We start from the raw sequence: 14,756 nt of genomic DNA, 5'->3' as shown, positions 1-14,756 counted from the left end.
ACGAGTGGAAGCTCAGGAACTTCTATTTCCTACCAGAGAGTAAACAAAAATTAATACTGTATCTCTAGGAGACCTGCATGTATTAATGCTACCATAAACTTGAAATGTGCACATCTTTTTTTGGCCTTTACAGAAAGTGAATGGACCTTAGAAAATTACTATAGATTGTTGTAAAGTTAATCAGATGGTAACTTTAACTGCAGTGGCTGTTACCACCTATGTACTAACAGAATGCCTCAGATATAATCAAAGTACCTTGCTCAGCATTGCTTCTGATCAGGAAATTATTTCATAGCAAAAGAATGGCAGCAATGGACTTGTGTCCATAGAACTGACTGGTCTTGTATATGTGTCATCACTCAGAAGCAGTTGGCCTCAGTTATGGTACCAACTCATTTACAGTGTCATTTCAGAAATAAGACCCTGAAAATATGGAGTTCTATCTCATATAATGCAATATGTGCTTTGATTCAGTAATCAATATATGGGGCTATTTCTCCCATAACTGAACAACAATGGTCCCATCCAATCAGAAATTGAAATTTTACCTGGTTATTTTAGACTTCTCATGCCAGTGAACTAATAGGTAAATAAGACAGCAGCTCCACTAGAGTGGGGTGGGTTGATTGATCTCAATTACAAGGGTTATAGAGGACAATCCTGAGACAGGGGATTCTCTGAGGCACCTTTCAGTACTTCCATGTCCAATAGTAAAAGATAATGGAAAAGTACAGCCACCAAAAATACAGGTAGTACCACTGAGGATTCAGACCTTTTTGGAATGAAGACATAGAGTACACCACCAGATAAATTATCCCAAAGGCATGAGGTTCTAGCTGAGAGCAAAGGAAATAAGGAATGGAAAATGGAAGAAGAAAGTTATAAATATCAATTATGGCTTCATGATCAATTAGCCTGTTGGGGTGTGTGTGTGTGTGTGTGTGTGTGCGCGCACATGTATGTGAGCTAGTTTGTTCTTATCTCTCTGCTCCTTCCTCTTACTATTTATATACTGATTGCTGTGGATAGCCAATATGCAGAGATTGTGACTGAGTATGAGCTATAACTGACATTGCCCATAGATGAATACTATAACTAATGAAGGATAACATGTATATGAAGAATAGTTACACATTGTTATGCTGTTGTTGCTATTTAACAGAAGTTCAAATATGGGTAAAATGATCCGGATGCTGAGTAGCCAAAGGAGTGGACTGTGCCAGTTCTTAAACTATTGCCTCAGCTCAAAATTCACATTTCTAGGGCTTCCCTGGTGGCTCAGTGGTTGCGAGTCCGCCTGCGGATGCAGGGGACGCGGGTTCGTGCCCCGGTCCGCGAAGATCCCACATGCCGCGGAGTGGCTGGGCCCGTGCACCATGGATGCTGAGCCTGCGCGTCCGGAGCCTGTGCTCTGCAACGGGAGAGGCCACAACGGTGAGAGGCCCGCATACTGCGAAAAAAAAATTCACATTTCTACACTCCAATTTTTTATTCTAGGGCTGCTTTGTCTTCAAGGTTCACATTAGGATCTGCCAATAGGGCCACTAGAAGGAGACCGTAAGCCAGGGGAAGAGATAGAAAACTCTTTCATGATTTCCTGTTTTCTTCTGTCCAACCAATCCAGCAATGTCTCTTCATCCAGGCAGTTGGTTTGACTTTGCAGTTTATTTTCGCACTCACAGAACCAGTCTCATCCTGTCCTTCAGAGGCGCAAGCACTAGCTGACCAACCCCTATTCCTGGGCAGTCTTGGGATAGAGACTCTCCTGTGAACTTCTGGGGTGTCAGAACCAACTGCATAGCCCCCACTTGTCAGAAGGCTAGGACCGAGCTCTGCAATCCCCTCTTTTTCCTCTAGGCTCTGGAGGAACCATCGTAAGTCAGGGCCGAGCAGGCTTCTCTATGTCACCTATATGGGAGACACCTCCATAGGTACCTTCTGAGATAGGAATACCAGCTGGTCAGTGCTCACTCCTCAGACATCTGGACTCTAAGACTTCGGGTTTTAATGACTCTAACCTCTCCCTTTACATCCCCAGGCCTAGGAATAGTAGCTTCTTTCTGCAGGTTGTTTTTTCCTCTTCAATCCTTAGTGTTCTTGTTTTGTCATTTCAGATCTCAAATATCTGGTTAACAACTCTTTACACTACATTTTTTTCTGCTAAAATAATGGATATGGTTTTATTCCTGGCTGGACCCTGTCTGATATGTAAGATATAAAATAATGGCTCAATTTCTGTCTTTATTTCTGTTCTAATATTCAACTTCCAAAACGTATAGTTTTACTTTTGCAGAACTTGAAGTACAGAAATAATCACAGTTGCCACAGCAAATTTGCTATGTGAATAGTGCTTTTAAAAATGGTTTCATATATATTATCCCATTAGATGCCTCTTCCTGCATTTATTCAATAAAGTTTTATTAAGCAACTGTTGTCTATAAGGCACAGAGCCAGGTATTGAAAACACACAAATAATTTCTAAGCAGTTAAGGGTATATTTATATCTCTTAAAGGAAGTTTTGTAAAGCCTCTCATGGGAGAAGACTAGGGACCACCCAAGAAAGAATTATAGAGACTCAATTTCTGGAATCTAGAAAGTTTTTTTTAATATCCATATTTATTAGGTAAAATCATCAATTTAATAATATAGATGACACAAAAAGGAAAAAGGACAGTGCCCAGCACATAGTAAGCGTTCAACAAAACACAGTTATAACCAAGAAGAATTAAGAAATTGAGTGAATTTACTTCAAGGACTTCATAAATGATCAATAATGACAATAACGACAATGCATTGCTTCGTCATGGGGCTTTAGATTTACATGCAGTGATCCCTACAGAATCCCTGTGAGGTAAGGCAGGTGTCATGATTCTCATTTATTGATGAGGAAATAGACACTCCCAAAGGGTGAATGACTTTGCAGCATTATGCAACCAGGAGGTGGCAGCACCAGGTAGCAGATGCCCTGGCCGTCAGTGCCGACTGCCAATCCCGCAACGATCCAGCCCCTTCTTTTTTTTTTTTTTCTTTCGGTACGCGGGCCTCTCACTGTTGTGGCTTCTCCCGTTGCGGAGCACAGGCTCCGGACGCGCAGGCTCAGCGGCCATGGCTCACGGGCCCAGCCGCTCCGCGGCATGTGGGATCTTCCCGGACCGGGGCACGAACCCGTTTTCCCTGCATCGGCAGGCGAACTCTCAACCACTGCGCCACCAGGGAAGCCCCAGCCCCTTCTTTAGGGCCCCCATCACCTCCCGATTCCTCAAGCTATAAATGAGAGGGTTGAGCATCGGAGTAAGGACTGTGTAGAAGATAAGAGACCACATTGTCATGGCTTGGGGCCTGATAGCGCCTGGGTCTCAGATAGATAAACATGGCTGCCCCATAGAAGAGGGACACTGCTGTCAGGTGGGAAGAACAGGTGGCCAGAGCCTTTTTATGGGCCTGAGCAGTGTGCATGGGGAGCGCAGATCCCCGGAGGTGAGCATAAGAGGCCACGATGATGGAGAAGGGCAGGAGCAGCATGAATACATAGCAAGCAAAAAACAGTATCAGGGCTTTCCTGGTGGCGCAGTGGTTGAGAGTCCGCCTGCCGATGCAGGGGACACGGGTTCGTGCCCCGGTCCGGGAAGATCCCACATGCCGCGGAGCAGCTGGGCCCCGTGAGCCATGGCCGCTGAGCCTGCGCGTCCAGAGCCTGAGCTCCGCAACCGGAGAGGCCACAACAGTGAGAGGCCCGCGTACCGCAAAAAACAAACAAACAAAAAACAGGGTATCAAAAATTGATGTGTCTGCACAGGCCAGTTTCAATAAAGCTGGCACCTCACAGAAGAAGTGGTCCACATTCCTCGAGCCACAGTAGGGTAAGCTCATGGCTCCTGCCATCTGCATCATTCTATCTATTATCCCCAAAGTCCATGAACTCCCAGCAATCTGGAGACAGACCCTCTGACTCATGAGGATGGGATAGTGAAGTGGGTGGCTAATGGCCACATAGCAGTCATAAGCCATGAGTCCCGGCAAGAGCCCTTCAGATCCCACAAGAGAGATGAGAAAAACAATCTGTATGCCACCACACACAAAGGAGATGGATTTTCAGCCAGAGAGAAGTTGGCTGCCATCTTGGGCACAGTGGCACAGACCAACATGAGGTCCATGAGGGAGAGGTGACTGAGGAAGAAGTACATGGGTGTACGAGGATCAATGTAGATGAGGAAGATGAGGAGGACATTGCCACAGAGGGCAACTGTGGAGACCACCATAACCACAGAGAACAGGGCAAGATCAGTCTGGCTATGAGAAGAGATTCCCAAGAGGATGAAGCCACCTATAGATCCCCTGGATCAGTTGTTCCCAGTCACCTGAGAACATGGGCAGAGAAATTCTAAGATTGAGTGACATGTCTTTATTTATCTCTGGATTATTATTCTTCAGTCTTCTGTATCTTTTGTAATTTATTAGAGCACAACAACATATGCCTAGGGACACACAAGAGTATATTCTTTCATTTTTCCCATGACACGGATGATAGGATCTTTGCTAGCTCATAGAATTGAACCATTTATCTACATTTGTACATATTCATACCAAGAAGAATAGAAACTGAATTAGTTTATGTGTCACAGGACTGTTGGACAATCCTTCAATAGGCAAAACATTGGCTTTCCCATAAGGCACTGACTGTTTTTAGCTGGGATTAAATGGACTCAGTAAACTATCTCTAGCAGGACTTGGACCATTTCATCCCCAAGAGGTCATTCATATACGCTACAATAAAGGAAGGTAACGGAGACTTGAGATGTTCTTTATTTTGCTTAGGCCAAATATCTTGAAATCATTTTTTAATTCCTCTATGTCTTTTATTCCCTAGATCCAAACCATCAGTAAAGCCTCTTGGCTATACATTCAGAATACCTCAGAATCCAATGAATGCTTATGCCCACTGCAACTGTCCTGGTCCAAGCCACCATCTTCTCTCAGATGGACTATTGTAGGCTTCTATCCAGTCTCTTGACATCTATCCTTGAATCCCTTGAGTCTGCTCTCATAACTATTCAAATGAGTCTGCTTAAAATTTAAGTCATATGATGTAATTCTCTTGCTGAAAGTAACTCAGTGACTCCCCAAATTACTCCAAATAAAGCCCAAATCCTTGCAGTGACACACAAGGCCCTACATGATACACCCACACAGACACAGACACACACGCGCGCGCGCACACACACACACACACACACACTCATATACACCGATACCTCTGACCTCATCTCCTACTGTGTCCCCTTCACTCACTGTGCTTCCTTGAATTTCCTTGGACAAATTGGACAAACACCCACCTTTGGATCTTTGCGTTTTCTTCTCTTTGGAATGCTCTTTCCTCAGATTTCTGTCTCTCATCTGCTTCAGATATTTATTCAAATGCCAAACTCTCTAGAGATGGCTTCTGTGAAAGTCACTGAAGTGATAAACGTCTTGCATTTTCAAGCCCTCCCCTGCTCTTGGTTTCTCCACAGCACTTATACCATTTCACACACACATGCTTACATTTTTAAACTTTTATGGTCTGTCTCATCCCACTGGAATAAGAGCACCATTTATTATTCACCATGACATTGGCAGCCCCTAGAAAGGTTGCCTAGTTCATAGTATAACCTTCAGTACGTAAGTGTTGATTGAATAAAGTAATCATGATGAAGTAATACATGGCTGCCGCTTCCATTTTCTCAAAGTAGAGAGACTCCCCCTTTAATTGATGGAGCCCTTGTTCTTGACCTCAATATACTAGTTCACTGTTATATTTCTTCCTCTGAGGGATAGTGAGTGATATAGTAAGAACAATATTGAGGTATTTAAAAAAAAACAGGACTTCTCTGCAAATGGATGATAGTGGCATCCAGGTGACATTTGTTTGGGGTGTATTCATGTCTACCTTACCTCCTTGCAAAGATGAAACAAGTCAACCCCACAGAACACACTCTTTGTGTGAAGAAACAGAGTAATTTCAAAAACTAGGATAGGCCTGCCCAGATCCACCACCAGGGAGGCAGGCTTTGTGAGCTGAGATCTTACAGAATGGAGCACATCCTGACTCATGCCCAAAAAAGACATGAGCAGGTGTCTTTGCCAACAACAACACAAGGTGTGATGTTGAAGCTAGTGGGGAGGTCCTACAGGAGCAAATCACTGTTCCTACAGCCTTCAAATACCATCTTGGCCATATTAGCCCCAGACTAAACCAATCAACTGAACCAACCAGGTCCCATAGACCTCACACCAGAAATTCCTCCTCTTGTGCTAAGGACATACTGTGTGCAGAATCATTCAGCTACATGCACCTTCAAAGACATGCACTCTACACGTCCTCTTCTCCCCCCCAACAACCCTCCACCACCTTATACTACAATATCATAGAGTTGATTAATGACATTTAAACTCCTTTGAATTCTCATTTTTTTTTTTTTTTTTTTGCAGTACGTGGGCCTCTCATTGTTGTGGCCTCTCCGGTTGTGGAGCACAGGCTAGAGACGCGCAGGCTCAGTGGCCATGGCTCATGGGCCCAGACGCTCCGCGGCATGTGGGATCTTCCCGGACCGGGGCACGAACCCATGTCCCCTGCATCGGCAGGCGGACTCCCAACCACTGTGCCACCAGGGAAGCCCTGAATTCTAATTCTTATACCACTGTGTACTCATCACCTCCACTTGGATGTGCAATGGGCTTATGCTACCTAAAGTGACCAAATAGAGTCCTTGGTCTCCTCTAGAGAAACATCTGGTCTAACCTTCTTCCCAGGTAAATTAAGGGCAGGTCTGTCCAGCTTCCAAGGGTACAACACATGGGTCACATTGAACCTCTCCTTCCCTCACACATCCCAACATCATAAATCCCTGCTGGTTCTTCCTGCAAAATGTATGTAACTCTGACCACTTCACAATCTTGCCCATCTCACCTGGCCACACTGTCATCACCGCTCCCCTGGTTGATGGTGGCCCCTAATTGAATTTGCCTCATCATTCATTCCATCCTTGCCCCCATCCCAGTCTCTTTGCACACAGCACTGAAGTGAACCCGTCTCTCTAAGAAGATGGGTTCTTGAAGCAGAATAAAGGAATGCTTTTATCAGCAGAACTTCCATCACCACCCAGACCTCCTTTCCTTCTGCTCTCCCCAGAATTCCCATGACTCTCGTCTCACCAGCATCCTGTGTTTCCTCCCACACCAGCCTCGGAGGCCTTGGTCCTTGTTCTTGCCTATTCATGGAAATCTCTTCCCACATACGCTCCACCTTGTCCACTCACCTCCTAACTAACTTTCTCAGCCAGGGCTTCCTCACACCTATTTGGAGTTGAAATCCCTCTTCCCTCCCCATTCCTTCCCTGCCTTATGTTTCTCTTAGCATTCAACACCATTGGGCATGCTACATTTAATTCGTATGAATTTGTTTTCTGCTTTCCAACTAGAACCTATATCCCCCATGCCACTTTTTCTCATGGGAGGATCCCCGGCTCTTAGAGCAGTGACTGGCATGTATTACGTGCTCAGTAAATACTGTCAAATGATTGATTGTATGCAAACAACTCAAGAAACTATTCTAGCATCTCACATATTCATTTCCTGCTCATTAACTTCATTCCTTTCTGCTGACTAGTTAATGGCTGCATTTTTCTTCTGAGAAATGACACCATAAAGAAGCCACCTTGTATCTAAAATATACTTTGGGGGACAAGCTGACTCTATGTCACATATCAGCCCTCTCCTTCCTGCCCCTTTACCTCCATGTCTCCCCACTCATCCTTTTTCCTCCTGTTAACCACTCTTCAACCCAGGAACCCAACACTATGGCCCCCAATCCAAAATGAGGGAAAGAGGAAAGAAAAAGGTCAATGATACATTTTCTTTCTTTAGAAAGAAAAACAGAGAAATAGATCAAATGAAAAGGACTAGAAGAAAGAAAGGAAAGACAAAGACAAATAACACTAAAAGGTATGTGCCCTCCACCTACTCCAAAAAAAAAAAAGCTGAAAGAGGCAGACAACAACAGGAAGAAGAAATGCTGATAATTTTTTTAACATCTTTATTGGAGTATAATTGCTTTACAATGGTGTGTTAGTTTCTGCTGTATAACAAAGTGAATCAGCTATACATATACATACATCCCCATATCTCCTCCCTCTTGCATCTCCCTCCCACCTTCCCTATCCCACCCTTCTAGGTGGTCACAAAGCGCCCGAGCTGATCTCCCTGTGCTATGTGGCTGCTTCCCACTAGCTATGGTTTTACATTTGGTAGTGTAAATATGTCCATGCCACTCTCTCATTTCGCCCCAGCTTACACTTCCCCCTGCCCATGTCCTCAAGTCCATTCTCTATGTCTGTGTCTTTATTCCTGTCCTGCCCCTAGGTTCTTCAGAACTTTTTTTTAGATTCCATATATATGTGTTAGCATATGGTATTTGTTTTTCTCTTTCTGGATTACTTCACTCTGCATGACAGTCTCTAGGTCCATCCACCTCGCTACAAATAACTCAATTTCATTTCTTTTTATGACAGAGTAATATTCCATTATATATATGTGACACATCTTCTTTATACATTCATCTGTCGATGGACACTTAGGTTGTTTCCATCTCTGGGCTATTGTAAGTAGAGCTGCAATGAACATTGTGGTACATGACTCTTTTTGAATCATGGTTTTCTCAGGGTATATGCCCAGTAGTAGGATTGCTGGGTCATATGGTAGTTCTAGTTTTAGTTTTTTAAGGAACCTCCATACTGTTCTCCATAGTGGCTCTATCAATTTACATTCCTACCAACAGTAGAAATGCTGATAATTAAATATAAATGCGAAATGACCAGCAACTAGTAATAGATGCAGCAAAGAGGAGAGAAGGGGGTGACAGGAAATGACCCTCACTCACCTTTAAGTGGGTTCCCTGAAGGAAAACCAATTCAGCAGATACCCTGTGGAGGAGATTCCAGCATTAAAATCATTTCTTCATCCTTCCATGTGTTTGCACTTACTGGGTCAGAGGGGTCAGGGAGGAGCCCCCCAGCTCTGAACTCCTTCCTCAGCTCCCACCAACCTCTCAGCCCAGCTGTGGGTGTCCACGTCACCCTCAGCCTCCCTGTGACTCTCTAACTCAGACAGTGGGCCTCAGACAGGCAACAGCCTCCTCTCAGCAAAAGGGGTGTGGAGAAAGTGAACTTAGTCAAGGAGACGGTGGTGGGCAGATGGGGACAGAGCCAGGATCCGTGTATCTGAGCCCACTCCCTGATTCCCATCCACCTTCCACGGGCTGCCTCCCAGCCTGGGTTGCAGAACTGTCTCCCGCTGCCCATGCAGGTGCTTAACAAAGAAGCTGAGTGAGGAAGGTAAAGCTGTGAAGTCCCAGGGGAGCCCACAAACTCCAGCCCTGGAGCAGAAGCTCCCAAGTTTATAATTAAAGAAAACCAAACAGGGAGCTTGGGGACAGGACCAGAAGAAGGGCCAGTGGGACAGTGTGGGGAAATCTGGTCATGGGAGGGGCACAGGGCAACCAGGGCACAGGAATGGGGAACAAGTTTCTTGGTGCTCTACCCCTCACCACAAACAAATTCCACACTTCCCCAGTGACCCCAAGGGCCTCCATGGGGTCTCCACCCTTGGGTTCCCTGATAGACTTTCTCTGCACCCCAGAATCTACACATGTTTTTTGCCGGCCCCATGAAGTCAACATACATTTATTGAGAACCCATGATATATAGAGCACTGGGTGAGCTGTTACGCTTGAATCAAAGGTGGAGACTGAACACAATCCTGGCCCTGAGAAGTTTATAACCTGATGGGAGGGGAAGAAGAGCACCCACATTCATGAGACTCACAGGGTGGCATGGGACTGGCTGTCATCCCAAACCCGGTCAGTCATACCTGTAAGCTCAGAGCCTTTCACAGTTTGCTATGGACAGTCCTGTGGTCTTCAGTTATGCCCCTCATCCCAGTGTAATCATGGATAGCACTCCCTTTCACTCTCAAGGATGTCCCAGGATTTAAAAAAAATATTTATTTATTTGTTTGTTTGTCTGCACCGGGTCTCAGTTGTGGCACATAGGATGTCTCGTGTGGGATCTAGTTCCCTGACCAGGGATCAAACCCAGGATCCCTGCATTGGGAGCGCAGAGTCTTAACCACTGGACCACCAGGGAAGTCCCATCCTAGGTTTGATGATAATTTAATAGTCACTTTAATTTTGACTTTATGTCCCATGGAAGGAGGTCAATTTGCAAAATGGCCAATTCATTGGAAACCAAATGTCCAGATCATCAATTTATGTTGTTCTTTTAACTCTTTGATGTATGACTGGTTTTTATTTTATTTTCGCAGCAGCAATAAAACATGTTTTCCTGCCATACAAATCTCTTGGGGCCTTTAGTTGGAGGCTGATGCTCAGAGAGGACAGATTAGACCAGAGGGCTGAGAGAAGGGGACTTGAAAGGAGAGGCGGGAAAACACAAGGAGGTGGAGACAGAGGGACCTAGAAAATAGAGGCCTCTGTCAAATTAGTTCCAGGCACACCAAACCGGTTTTTGAAGAAACTCCTTACAGCCACCTCACACTCTTCTGCTCCTGCCTCCTTCTCTGTCATTCCCCGCATCCTGCTGACCTACTCTGCTTCCCTATAGGTACTTGAAGTTTTTCCACTTCCGCATTTTTCCACTTCCGCATTTTTCTCAAGTTAACCTTCCCCTAGAACTTGCATTGCCTACTTTGTCTTTTCCTACTGAAACTCAGTTTATTCTATAAAGACCCATCTAAAGCCCATCATTACCACTCTCACCTTCCAAAGATTCAATCCACATCCCTTCAGCCTCTGTGAGTTCCTACAGTCTACTGTCTGTACAATGACAATGTATCCTGTTCTGCTCTGTGAAATCTGTTACATTACTATTTATTTAACCTACATAGTGATTGGGTGAAACTTGATTGCATACAACCAAGAAAGAGCTTTATGTTTAGCTAGGACCACTTTCACTCCTGGAAAATCCCTCACCACCTTTGATGGAGATCAGGCTGATCTCAGAGCTGTCTGGTCTGCTTCAGGTGTAAGTCTATTCCCACTGAGCTAATCAAGACCAACTTTCAGGTAGGATAAGATCCAGCCTGATACAAGTCGTGACTTAAATCTCTCACCAAATTCAAAATCTCCCCTGTGGCCTCTGTCTAGTTCAGATCTGTTTGGGAGTCTGGGGACCTACCACAGGGAAGGGTGAAAGATTCTGTCTTTTCACTCTTTCTCCTGCTCCCTTCATTCTGATACTTCGAGATCTCTCTTCCTTCTTTGGTTTTCTAGGATTTAAGGAAGGATTATGGATGTGGGGGGCAATGGGGCACCCTGTTGAGTAGTATATATCAGTGTCATCTGCAGTGAGAGATCCAAATTCCATTGTGTGATCTATCTATCTATCTATCTGTCTATCTAATCATCCCTGCATGTTGATAGATGTTGAATGCCCTCCCCACCCTCTGAGAACTCTGCAGTGACAGTTCCCTGACAAGGGCAGGCTCTCTCCAGTTGACCTCTTGTGACCCCCTCATTTCCTGACCCTAGCATTTTGCTTTCAGCCCCTTACACAGACCACTCTCAAGAGAGGGCTTTCCAAGAAGGCTTGAGATGGTAGCCTCACAAAACATCTACTTGACAAATAAACAATCTAGTCATCTTGACCCTGGACTGTTGCTGCACTTTGCTCTTTTCTTGCCAGCATGAACTGCTCTGTCTTGTCTCACAACTTCAGAATTGTCCAAGCACAAGTTCTACATTCACCTACCTATACAGTCTCCTTGGAAACACATGCCAGTTTCTCCTTGGAGATCCCTCATCTGGTCAACTCCATGCAATCAGGCCCATGAGTGTCTGTAGTTAGTGAGCCTCCATCCAGAAGTTGAGGGGCCAGTCCCCTTTCTAGGGGTGTAAGGAGGGGAACTTTTGAATCCCTTCTCAATCAGGGAGCAGAGAAGTAAAATGTCACTATAGTCAAACTGAGTTAGACTAGTTAATGTTTGATGCAGCGTGGAGAACAAAGGGATGTTTAGTGGGAGGGTGTAAGAGGAGCTTGTTATAAGATTGTTATGAAACTTGTCACATAAGGTGACTTCTATTTTGATGTTGAATGGTTTTCTGTTAACTTGAGGTACACGAAATCCTAACAAACACATCAGTCCTTGATCAAAAATGCAACCTCCAACTCTGACAACTGATGTGTTCCTGATGGTCTCTGAGTGATGCACATTGTATTCATCTGCTCAGGCTACCATGACAAACCACCAAAGACTGTGTGGCTTAAACAACAAAAACTAATTAACTCACGGTTCTGGAGGCTGGAAAGTACAAGATCAAGTTTCTGGCAGGATTCAGTTTCAGGTGTGGGCTCTCTTCCTGGCTTGTAGACAGTGACTTTGTCCTCATGTGTTCTTTCCTCTGAGCATGTGCATGGAAAGAGTGAGCTCTCTGGTGTCTCTTCTTATAAGAACACTAATCCTATCAGATAAGGACCCCATCCTTATAAACTCCATTAACCTTAATTACTTCCTTACCCCAAATACAGTCACACTGGGTATTATGGCATAACTCAAAAATTTTGGGGAGACAAACATTCATTTAATTACAGGCACCAATGATACTTTTAACTTTGGTATCAAATAAATGTTTAACAGAATTAAGTAAAATTAAATTTAAAAATGTTTCCATGTTGAAGCTTTCTGTTTGTCAAAAAAAATGGGAAGACCTAGATAAGATAAAAGAGAAATTTGAAAGCAACAGAAAGAAACGACAGCCAAGACTTAGAGGCCAGAATCACAGAGAAAAAGGAAGCATGCTAAGGTGAACTCAGTTTTATCTGACCTTTTCCCCTTGAGGTGTCTGCTGATTAATAAGTAGCATAAGGCTCAGAGGGTGAGAAACTGAGCATAAAACAGAGACTAAAAGGTTAGGAGTCGAGTAGACCTTTTGGTAGTCTGATGTGCTGGAGATCCAAAAATAGGTGTTAAGGCTTAGCAATAGGAAGTTATTCTCCTCTAAAATTTTTTTTAAAAAGAAAAGAGACTTTTCAGGTGGAATGTTGTAAAGAACACACCCTAGAAGCAATGGTGAGCTGGAAAGAGATGAGCTCTCACAAAGACCATAATACAGCTTTAAATCAGTTCAATCATAGATTATATTAAGGTGAATGTCCACCTTAAAGCAAAATCCAAAAACAAAATCAAAAGCAAACCCTCTGTTTAGGAAGTAACAACCTTCAAATTATTTCTATGGTTTATAAAATTACCAGGCATCTCAGAAGATAAGACCAAATAAACAAACAAACAAACAAAATAGGTAATAGAAGCAGACATAAAGGAGATTCAGGCTTAGGAGTTATAAGAAATGGACTTCGAAATAACTGTTATTTATATATTCAAGGGGGAAAATCACACCGTGGAGAATTTTACTAGATACTTGGAATCAATAAAAAAAAATCAAATGGAAATTTGAGAACTGAAAAATACATTGAGTAAAATCACAAACCCAACATATGAATTTACCTCCAGAATAGACACAGCTGAATACAGGATTAGCACCAGTAGAAAATATTCAGACTGAAGCATAAATATAAAAAGGATACTTAATACAGCAAGCCTGCTCTAGCCTCAGGACAAGTCTCACCCAAGAGCAAGGGAACAACATCAACAGGACAATCGCAGCCCTGCAGCCTGTGGACACAGCCCACCCATCAGCAGGCCAGATCCTGCTCAGGGACTAGCTGGGCTCTGGCTCCACTTATCAGCAAGCCAACACAAGCTTTGGGACGCCCCAGACCTTACAGGTAGCTGTGTCAGGAACCAGCCCCAATGACCAGCTGTCTGGCACCAGCCCTGGGACCCCTGGACCTTGCAGCAAGACCCCAGGACACAGCTCTGCCTGCCAGTGGGCCAGCACTAGCCCCAGGGCCTGGCTTCATCCACCAGTGAACAGACACCAGCCCTGGGATCTCCTGGACACTGACTCAGCCCACCAGTTAACCAGAAATAGCCCTGGGGTCCATTGAGGTTATGCACCAGCCACCTCATGACCTGGCCCTGCCAACCAGGAGCACGCAGCATCTGCACAAAGCAGGGTCTGGCAACCGACCAGGCCAGGAGTGAACCAAGACTACCAGACCCAGTAGTCAGTTCATCAGTACAGAAAAACCCACACAGCTCACACAGGGGGACCCCTAGAGATACAGCTCTGGTGACAAGACAGGAGTGCACTGCTGAGATGCATAGGACATCTCCTACAAAAGTCCACTTATCCAAAGTCAAAAAACATAACTAACTTAGGAGATACATAGAAAATAGCAATTTAGGCAAAATGAGACTGGAACATGTTCCAAATGAAGGAACGGGATAAAACTCTTGTGAGGAAAAACAAATTGAGTGGAGATAGGAAATTTACACAAGAAAAAGTTCAGAGTGATGACCATAAAGATGATGAAAGAATTCAAGAGAAGAATGGAAGCACAGAGTGAGAAGTTAGAGGTTTTTAAGGGTTAAAAAATATGAAGAACAACCAAAGATGAAGAACACAATAAATGAAATGAAAATTACACTAGAAGGAATCAACAGTAGACTACATGATACAGAGGAACGGATCAGTGAGCTAGCAGACAGAGTAGTGAAAATCACTGGAACTGAACAAAAAAAAAGAAGAAAAGAATGAGGACATTTTAAGAGACCTCTAGGACAACATCAAGTGCACTAATAT

The 14,756-nt window shown here is 44.2% G+C and overlaps 1 protein-coding gene across 1 annotated transcript; it reads right to left on the bottom strand.

Moving 5' to 3' along the window:
• Nucleotides 1–3,195: 3,195 nt before the first annotated feature.
• Nucleotides 3,196–7,009, bottom strand: LOC309819944 (olfactory receptor 2V1-like; the record flags this gene model as incomplete). Its single annotated transcript, XM_082650376.1, is given in 5 exon segments — nucleotides 3,196–3,312; nucleotides 3,314–3,560; nucleotides 3,768–4,095; nucleotides 4,098–4,336; nucleotides 6,948–7,009. Coding segments are annotated over 5 exon segments (993 nt in total).
• Between the last annotated feature and the right edge of the window lie 7,747 nt (nucleotides 7,010–14,756).

The sequence above is a fragment of the Grampus griseus genome, assembly GCF_964374135.1.
Source record: "Grampus griseus genome assembly, chromosome: 3".
NCBI classification, from domain to species: Eukaryota; Metazoa; Chordata; class Mammalia; order Artiodactyla; family Delphinidae; genus Grampus; species Grampus griseus.
Note: the sequence above shows the minus strand (reverse complement) of the source record. Positions and strands in the feature narration are given on the sequence as shown.